Raw genomic sequence first — 10,605 nt, forward strand, 5'->3', positions numbered from 1 at the left:
TCTACGTCCCCCATCAACTTCATCTTCTTCCCGAACTCCTTCCCACCTTCTTCTCCCACACGCCCTATACAAAATTTACCCATCTATATTCAAAATCTAAAATCTTTCCATAAAATTAATACAAATATGAAACAACAAAGAATAACCAAAACAGAGAATCCACTAAGGAATCATTGACGGACCTCACCGGAAAAGGCTCATCTTTTTCGCCGAAAGAGAAGGATGGGTTTGGTTAGTATGAAGTACCAAAAAAAACAAATCCGAATCCGATGGCATTGTCCGATTTTGTGCTTTGTTTAAGATAGTAATAGTCAATAAATAAAATTGAAATTTGGCTGAAAGCGTAGTGAAGTTTCTGTCCGAACTAATTATAGACCCCAACCAAATCCTCATCCTGTCCAAGAACCTCCATTTTGAATAATTTTTCAAAAATTTGCTGAATTGGTGTGATAATATATTTGGTAATTTTGTTCTTTTGTAATGGAGGCAGAGGTGATTTAGGGTAGATGAGGGTGTTCAATGGTGGATGAGAGAATTGGAGGAGAAGGGAATGTGAAAATTAGGTGGGGTCCACATTATTTAGGGGGAAAAAAACCTAATTTTAGGTAGGCAACTCATGTCCTAGAGAGTGCATTTCACGCAATGGGGGCTGACATGGTCGAGTGTTTAGATGATCTTCTTTTGTGAATGGCACTCACAAAGTGCCCCACGGAGCGGTACTCCTCCAATAACGCATTGATCCTTTTGGCCATCTGCCCTAACTGAAATAGGGATGAAGACTCGTAGTGTCTAGCTGAAAATTGTCTCAGTTGAGGTGTTGAGTTGATCGTTGAGGACAACTTATAGGGACCGTTTATGTATTTAACAAGTGTAGCAGTGACATCATGATACTATGGTGGAATGGATAAAATTCTTTTGCTTTTAATCAAAGGTTTCGTGTTGAGTTTAAAAATAAAAAATATTTTTTCCTTTGAAGGATCTCGAATTAATCAGAGGCTTCAGTGCCGATTACCTGGTGAGAAACCAAAAATATATAATAGAAGTCCCTAAAATCTACTCCCTCCGTTCCAATTTATGTAAACCTGTTTGATTGGGCACGAAGTTTAAGAAAAAATAAAAACTTTTGAAATTTGTGGTCCTAAACAAGTCAAAAAGGGCCCGAGAATATTTGTGTGGTTATAAAAGTTAGTCATTAAAGGTAGAATTATAAGTTTAAGCTAAATTGTTTCCAAATTTAGAAAGGGCTCGTTCTTTTTGCAACGGAGTAAAAAGGAAATAGATTCAAACAGCAGTAATAACTTTTGTCCAATGTTGTTTTAAAATTGTTTTTCAAAAAGACTGTTCAAATCTAATATTCTGAAAAACTAAACCAAAATCAATTCTAAAACCTTTTTCCAATCTAATTTGTCTAATAAACTAAACCAAAATCTTTTGAGAGATGGTGTATTTTTTGATAAACCCAATACAAACGTATTATTATCCAATTTAAGGATGAAAAAATGCTATCATCAATTAGAAGATTGTCAATGTCAGTATCATCAATTTCCTCTTTAACCCTCTTCTATTCATCATCATCAAATTCACTTGGCAAACTAATCATGGATTCATCATCATCAACAAACCACAGACTATTAGCCTTAGCTCAACAATTGCGCCTTTACAAACCCCCACCTCCTCAATTTGACACTGATTTTGAGGAGCAAAAATTGGAAGAAAGTGCAGGGAAAGTTGTTTCTCAATTGGGTTTTCAAGAATCAGTGACACCAATGTCTGCTGTGCAAACTGAAAGATTTAAACCTAAAAGAGCTGCTGTTTTGATCTGTCTTTTTGAAGGGGATAATAATGGGGAGCTTCGTGTTATTCTTACTAAGAGATCTTCTAAGCTCTCTACTCACTCTGGTCAGTGCATTTTAGATCCTATTTTATTTTATACGGCACACTTTCCTTTTAGTTAATGACACATTTTTATTTAGAAATAATTTAATTTTAAACTTCGTGATTATTTATTTGCCTAATTTTCCTTTTTAGTTTTGTCAAAAGTAAGAAATAATTAAATTTGAACTTTTTTATTTTACCCTTAGTTAAGATGATTTATGTGGCCATTTTCATTTTTAGTTTGTTCAAAGAGAATGACACATTTATATATATAGAAATAATTTAATTTTAAACTTCTCGTTTTAGCCTTAGAAGATTTATATCCATGCAAAAGTTGGTGTCTTGTTTTAGAAAACAAGTTTCAAAGTCTTTCTTTTTTCTTAAACTTCATGCCTAGTCAAAGGCCGCCGCGTAAATTGGTATGGAGAGAGTGTCTATTTGTTGTTCGGAAATTTTTTTGGCTGGAGCTGAGAGAAGGGGTTATGGTGGTTGATTGATCATCATAGTGTAATGGGGTTTTGGCAGATTATATCCTGAACCCGTTCTTTTAATATTGGAATGAAATGAGTCCGAATAGAACGGTTTGGATATAGAGGTCAAGGATTCATATGGCCGACAGACTCAAAATAGTTTTTGGAATTGAGATGTAGTTGATTGGTTGTTTTGATATATGGTTGTCATTTGATGCATGCAAGAGGTATGCAGTTTACATTGTCGATGGCGATAGTGTGGTCGGATGTACGTTTGGAATTTATCCACCACAGTGAATTTTGCTCAGCTTTAATGTAAAATTGCCTAGCTTATGGAAAATTCTTCTTTTGGTTTTGCATGATAAAATAGTAAATCTTGAAATATTACCAGTTTGCTTATAGATTTATAAGAGGACTGTAGTCCACCATCGATAATGGAGATTGTTATGTGTCACACATTGGTTGAGGAAATGAGACGTTGTCTCCTTATATAGTCTTGGTTCAACCCTCGCCTCATGAGCTAGCTTTTTGGGGTTGAGTTAGGCCCAAGATTCATTTTCTTAACATGTAGTAGAGCCGGATCCATTCATATTCTTGGTTTCCCAATATTTGGTCCCCATGTTATGTTATCCACGTTCCAGGTGTCTAGACTTGGTCATGCGAAGGTGTTTAAGTATGCTAAATTGGTTGACGAAACGCGTTGTCGTCTCCTTATAAGATCTTGGGCAACTCTCAACTCATGAGCTAACTTTTGGGGTTGAGTTAGGCCCATATTCCATTTTTTAACAAAGACATTTCGTCTATCCAATATCCTTGTTTTCGTCCAGTTGATTCCACGTGTTAACAATTTCTTGTTTTCTCTAGAGATTGTAGCTGGATGCTTCTGATAACCTGTTTGATACAAATGCGTTGCTGCTGAAATGATGTTTTTTAAATGGTTGGGCAATTTACTATCTTTCTTGTGATTGACAGTTTGCGGCTTGCTACTTTTGTAATTGATCCATACTTTTGTTTATTCAATATAAGAATAATCTATATTCTTGTTACCAAATTGCTTAAAGTATTTTTAACTTAACATTTGCTGTTATTTATACTTTTCTCTCCTATTCTGTGCTAGTTTAGCTGATTTGAGCTAAAACGTCACTCATGTAGGTGAAGTTGCATTACCTGGAGGAAAAGCAGAAGAGGGAGATGCAAGTGATGCTGACACCGCAACCAGAGAAGCAAAGGAGGAGATCGGATTAGATCCTTCATTGGTTAATATCGTGACTTGCCTTGAGCCATTCTTGTCTAAGGTATGTGGTTATCATCTACCCTATAAAGAAACTTCGGGTGGATGTCATCATAGTATTGGTTGAAAAACAACTTGTTTCCTCATAAACTTGCTGAATTTTTAGCTGAGCTTTCTAGTAGAGCGTACAAATTTTATCAGAAAATTTGCTTTTCTGTGTAAATGATCAGAGAGATGTATCTGTAATTTAATGGTGAATCGGCTGAGAAATTCTTCTCTGGTTTCTCTGCTAGTTAGTTGATGAATTTAGTATGGAGAACATACTTTCATAAGGCTCAACTTGATGTTTTAGTTTTTCCTTAATTATTTCTTTAACAACAACTAGGCCTCAGTCCGAAACAAGTTGGGGTTGGCTATATGAATCCTCAATGACTATGTTCCCCATTTAAATTCATCTCAGACCAACATCATACAAAATAAAAAACAAAAATAGGGAGTTTAGCCTTAGGCCCCAAGTTTGTGTACTGTTTGACTGCGTGTTCTTTCCTTCTCCATCATAGTGTATCCCTGCAAATCTTCTATACTCCTGGTTATCTCAGAAGTTTACTTTATATTTAGTATATCAACGTAAGAATGATATACTCTCCTTGTTCCATGTCTCTTATCCCTATCTAGGACACGGGTCCTTGTTTGGTTTGTTGGGGGAGGGGGAAGAGAAATAAGAGAAAATGGTCTATGGAAAATATGATACATTAGAAATGCAAAGAATCATGAAGAAAATTCACAAGTCACAAGTTGATAACTTCACATTATTGGCTGAACCTGGACCTGGATTTGGATATCTTTTAAACGAGATATTGAAATGGTTTATCAGAAAAATGAAAAAAATCCTGCTCGCTATTTCTTTCTTTTATGTCTAACTTAAAATTCAAATGTCTGTCAAAATTATAGATCTCTTAGTGTCTTAAAAGAGCAGCATTGCAGTTAATTTACATTAAACAGAATGGCATTGCACATACTTTACTAGTGTTACGCTAAGTTTTGCTGCACTTTTGTTCATATCTTTGGTATTCCTATCGAATTCAAGTTTTTGTATTGTTAAAGAGTATTCAGGTGCTGGTTTTGATGTTGTGAGCTTAGTTGATATACTGCATATATTTGAGCTGCATGTTCCATAGAACAGAGCACAATTGTTTTCTCCTCCCAAAGCGAGTTGCCATTTTTACCATTTAGCAGTGAAATGGTATCATTAGACTTGCAAGAGTACTATTAACAGAATCTCGAATATTTTATTAAGGAAATCGAAGATTGCTGTTTGATTAGAATTGAAAAAAAAATGTTAATCGTCTTAGGATGGAGCGAGTTAGTGGAGGTGATCAGTGACGATATCTTTATTAAGGCATTACAACATTTTCTAGTAGACGTTTGAAATGTCAACGATTTCCTTCAATGGAAAATGTCCTTTTACTCGTATAACTAATTACATATTCAGTCATTTAAATCTGTGCATGGGATAACAACAACAACAAGCCCAGTGAAATCCCACAAGTGGGGTCTGTGGAGGGTAAAGTGTACGCAAACCTTACCCCTGCCAAATAAAAGTAGAGAGGCTGTTTCTGAAAGATCATCGGCACATTACCAGTCTATGAGATATTATCAAAAATAATAAACAACCTAGCTTGTATGCACCTCGACTATTCCACCGGTTACCTGCTACCTCCCACCAACATAGAGTTACACCTAGGCTTAGACAGATGGAAAGAAATCACTTAAGTTTTTTTTTGGCCTCCGTTAAGATGTGAACCTTTTGTCAAAGCATAAAGCAGACGAAGGCTTAGTAAATAAAAAGAAATAATCAATGTGTGTTTATGGTATATGCTATGATTTTAGATCTGTTGATTAGAATGTAAACCTATCATCTGCTAGTAAGGCCTTCCATTTTATTTTCCTCCAATTTGAGTAGCCTTCCGTAAGCAATCCACCATATGAAACAAAGAGAAATAGTATCTATAAAAGAAGGAAAATGTTAAAGAAATAAATAGAGGTTGAAAAAGAATTGATAATAATAGCAAATAAAATGAAATTCCTCTTATTTACATGGCTTACCATATCAACTAAGCAAAGACAATAATGCATTTCCGGATGTAAGAACTAGTTGGTTATCTTAGATTATCACTTGTAGTTCTTGAAATAGCTATTAAGAGCAATTTTCTTCTTGTTTGGCGGAACTCATTGTCGCATCATCCTGGAAGTCTTTGGCGGATCTCGTTTCAGATCTCTTTGTTAGCTCATCCATTGTATTCAAGCTTTTACCAAGTTTGTCTTGTCTAAAACTTGTTGCTGCTAAAACGTTTGCATTTTACACAGCTATGAACCCAAAGGGGAGCCTTGGCGTAACCGGTAAAGTTGTTACCATGTGACCAGATCGAGCCGTGGAAACAGCCTCTTGCATAAATGCAAGGTAAGGCTGCATACAATAGACCCTTGTGGTCCAGCCCTTTCCCGGACCCCGCGCATAGCGGTAGCTTAGTGCACTGGGTTGTCTTTTTTTTTTTTTTTATACAGCTGTGAACCGGAAATTTGATCCTGATAAGTGTCACTATAATGGAGAAATCATTTTACTAGCAACGGAACAAGCCCTTTGTAATTTTGGTTGTCTGGTATTTCTCACGCATTTGTTATTTATGCAGCATCTTCTTAGAGTAATTCCTGTAATTGGGATTCTCTCCAACAAAAAAGAATTCAATCCCACTCCTAATATTGCTGAAGTAGAAGCAGTTTTTGATGTCCCATTGGAGATGTTTCTCAAGGTTTGTACTTCCCTTCGACAAGTGACGAATAAGTTTCTTCCATTTCCTGTATACTCACGCGAAGTATCTTTATTCAGGACGAGAATAGGAGATCAGAAGAACGAGAATGGATGGGCGAAAAGTATCTGATTCATTTGTTCGACTACGAGATGGACAACAAGAAATACTTAATCTGGGGTCTAACTGCTGGGATTTTAATTAGAGCAGCATCAGTTGTGTATCAGAGACCACCTGCATTCTTGGAACAAAATCCTAAATTCAAGCTCCCTAAAGTGGTGGACAAGGATACTACAATGAGTTAACTTTGATCCTTGTAATTCTTGTATAATCCAGCTTGTGTAATAAATTAAATTAATTAAATGCACCATAGTGAAGTATTATGTATTCTTCAAACCATCTGATGTAGTCAAAGAATTTAAGAACACAAATAATAAATTTTTACATCATTTTATATAAAATACCTTTCTCACAGTATTTCTGCTTTACAAGTTCAATCCTAAGTCCTTGACAAGGGGGTTTACACTGGGGCCATGGGCGGATCCACCTTGTGACCTATGAGTTCACGTGAACCCAGTAGCTTTTGTCAAACAGTGTAAATGTTTGAAAAATTTACTAATTATATATAGATATTTGAATGTGAGCCCAGTTATTATTAAAAATTTACTCGAGGTCGTTGTAGGAACCCATAAGCATTAAATTCTGGATCTGTTTATGACTGGGGATGGATTTTAGTTCACTTCTTTTCTGTAACGTGGTGTCGGGCTAGCTTGCACGGCATCGAGTGCAGACGCGCAATCCACAAACTTGCATTATCTATTTTGTATTTTTCATAGCGTGATCAAGTTATCTGATATCCAGAAAACTCAAGAGTTAGAAAAGGATGCCAGAAAGAACTATTGGGTTACTCGGTGTTATCTGATATCTGTACTAATAGGAGTTAGCAAGTAGTCCATGCAATAATTGAGCTACGCAAAAACTGTCTCGAACATGTCATAGAAACAAAATATGGAGCTCTAAACTAAAGGCAATTACAGATAGGTAATAAAGTAATAAACTATAAAGCCACTGGTTGAAGTAGGTAGTAGATTAGTTGTTGGCTTCTTTATTGCCTATTGATTTATTAACCTCATTTTATGTCCTATATAAAGTTGATGAAAAGACTATGAGAACTTTAGAAATATTTGGAGAAACTAGATGAGAAAGTTATATGTGTTGGACTCATGCCCATGTTGTCCGGTCAAAGGCCCAATGGCCTAATCCTATTCTCTTTTGGTTTTCATTCCTATTCGGAATTGGATTCGGGATTTATTCCTATTTTGAGTGGGTTTTGGCTTTAATAGAAAGCACAACTCATGATCTATAAATAGGACAACCTTGGAGAATTATTCTATGCTCATTGATACAAGTCTTTGAAAGACTTAAGCACATAAGAGTGAAGAGAGAGCTTTCATCAAGAGAGAAGAGAGAAGAAAAGTATTTGTTTTGCTGCAGATTTTTATTCCGATCAGCCAACTTCAAATCACGTTTTCCGATTCGTTAACCGTTGGATCGGGATAAAATTTTGACTGAGTGTTCGTAACAACTTGGTCTTGGATTTGAACGGTGGAGATCGGATTTGGAGGCTCGTAGCATCTGATTTCGAGCCTCAAACAGCAGCTTCATTTTTGTGGATTATACTCTTTCTTCAATTGATTAGTTGTTGCTCTTGTTGCTATTGTTGCTCCGTGTTTGGCCCTTGTTGTGTAGCCAATTTGGAGAACTTTTGTAGCCCTCTTATTGTTATAGTGGAGCTTTTTGGATCTTTTTGATCCCATGGTTTTTACCTTCGATTTGAAGGGTTTTCCATGTTAAAATTTGGTGTTCTTATCTTCTTTATTTTCGGGTTTGCCTCTTCCTCAACATAACAGTGGTATCAGAGCCTTGGTTATTTATCCGGGTTGTTACGGAATGAAGGCGAATATGAGCAAGATGGTATGTTTAAATGGGAGAAATTATAATGTTTGGAGAAGCAAGATGAAAGACTTGTTGTTCGTGAAGAAGATACATCTACCCGTTTTTTCAGCTCATAAACCCGAGAGTATATCCAATGAAGATTGGGATTTCGAGCACCAACAAGTATGTGGATATATACGGCAATGGGTTGAAGATAATGTTCGCAACCATATTGTGAACGAGATACATGCGAGATCATTGTGGGAAAAGCTAGAGACTCTTTATGCTTCAAAAACCGGGAACAACAAATTTTTTCTGCTAAAGCAATTGATGGCCTTTAAATACAAGGAAGGCAGCCTTATCCTTGATCACATAAATCATTTTCAGGGCGTCTTTGATCAGCTATCTGAAATGGGAGTTAATTTTGATGATGAAATACAAGGACTTTGGCTTCTTAATACTCTGCCAGACTCTTGGGAAACTCTTCGTGTTTCTTTGACAAATTCAGCTCCTGGAGGTAAGATGCCCATGGGATATGCCAAGAGTGGTGTGTTAAACGAGGTAGTAAGGAGAAAATCTCAGGGTTCGTCCTCACAAGTAGATATCTTGGTTACAGAAGACCGAGGGAGAGAAAGAACAAGAGGCTCAAGGAATAGAGGTAAAAGTAGAAGTAAGTCAAGGTCCAAATACTATAATATTACATGCAACAACTGTGGCAAGAAAGGACACATCAAAAGGTTTTGCCACAAGTTGAATCAAGACACTAGAGAAGGAAAGAAAGTTGAAAATAACGAGAACAATGTTGCTGCTATTGTTCGAGATGACCTTCTTTTTGCTTATGATGAAAACGTCATCAATTTGGTATCCCATGAGACTAGCTGGATAGTAGATTCTGGAGCTACCTCACATGTCACACCAAGAAAAGATTTTCTCTCATCTTATACTGCTGTTGATTCTGGAGTGTTAAAGATGGGCAATGCCAGTGAAGTTAAGGTGTTTGGCTTTGGCACAGTTTGTTTGAAAACTAATAATGGTTCAATGTTAGTTCTTCAAGATGTCAAGCATGCTCCAGACTTTCCTTTCAATTTGATCTCCGCAGGAAGATTAGACGATGACGGTTACCATAATGCCCTCTTTAATGGCCAATGGAAGCTCACTAAGGGCTCGTTAGTAGTGGCTCGAGGAGTCAAGTCTGGTTATTTATATGTGACACAGGGCTCTATTCTTAATGACCCAATAAATATGGTGAAAGGTGATACTTTATTAGAATTGTGGCACAGAAGATTGAGTCATATGCGATAGGGGGATAACGTGTTTGGCTAAGAAAAGTTTGCTTTCTGGATTGAAACAAGCAAAGATGAAAAGGTGTATCCATTGTTTAGCTGGCAAACAGAAAAGGGTTTACTTTTATAGTCATCCTCCCTCAAGAAAGCCCGATTTATTGGAGCTAGTACACTCTGATTTGTGTGGTCATTTTAAAGTAAAGTCAAAAGGTGGTGCACTTTACTTTGTGACCTTCATTGATGATCATTCTCGTAAGCTCTGGGTGTATCCTTTGAAATGTAAAGATCAAGCACTTGGCGTGTTTAAGGAATTTCAGGCCTTAGCTGAGAGATAGACGGGGAAGAAATTAAAATGTATTCGCACTGACAATGGTGGTGAATATTGTGGTCCCTTTGATAACTATTGCAAGGAACAAGGAATTCGTCATCTGAAAAACTCCGCCCAAGACGCCTCAATTGAACGGTTTGGTAGAGAGGATGAATAGAACTCTAGTTGAGAGAGTTAGATGCTTACTTTTAGAGGCTAAACTCCCAAATACATTTTGGACGGAAGCACTTAACACAGTTGCCTATGTTATCAATTTGTCTCCTGCTGTTGCTTTGGATGGTGATGTCCCAGACAGAGTTTGGTTTGTCAAAGATGTTTCTTATGATACCTGAGAGTTTTTGGGTGTAAAGATTGTGTGCATATTCCTAAAGATGAGAGATCGAAACTGGATGTCAAAACTAAGCAGTGCATCTTTATCGGTTATGGTCAAGATGAGTTTGGGTATCGTTTTTATGATCCAATTGATAATAAACTTATTAGAAGTCGTGATGCAATATTCTTTGAAGACCAAACTATTGAAGATATTGACAAAGCTGAGAAGATAGATTCTCAGAGTAATGAGAGCTTAGTTGATATTGATCCAGTTTCAATTGTTAAGGCACCTATTGCACATGAAGGAACCCAAGACAATGATGGAGATAGTGATCAAGATCAAAATGATCATGATGGTATAGAT

The 10,605-nt window shown here is 36.6% G+C and overlaps 1 protein-coding gene across 1 annotated transcript; it reads left to right on the top strand.

The window, feature by feature from the left end:
- LOC109230891 (nudix hydrolase 15, mitochondrial-like) lies at positions 1,381-6,857 on the top strand. Its single transcript, XM_019396361.1, has 4 exons — positions 1,381-1,899; positions 3,498-3,640; positions 6,267-6,386; positions 6,464-6,857. Exons 1-4 carry the CDS (start codon positions 1,500-1,502, stop codon positions 6,686-6,688), a joined length of 888 nt encoding a protein of 295 aa, XP_019251906.1. The 5' UTR covers positions 1,381-1,499; the 3' UTR covers positions 6,689-6,857.

This window comes from Nicotiana attenuata, chromosome 8, assembly GCF_001879085.1.
Source record: "Nicotiana attenuata strain UT chromosome 8, NIATTr2, whole genome shotgun sequence".
Lineage (NCBI taxonomy): Eukaryota > Viridiplantae > Streptophyta > Magnoliopsida > Solanales > Solanaceae > Nicotiana > Nicotiana attenuata.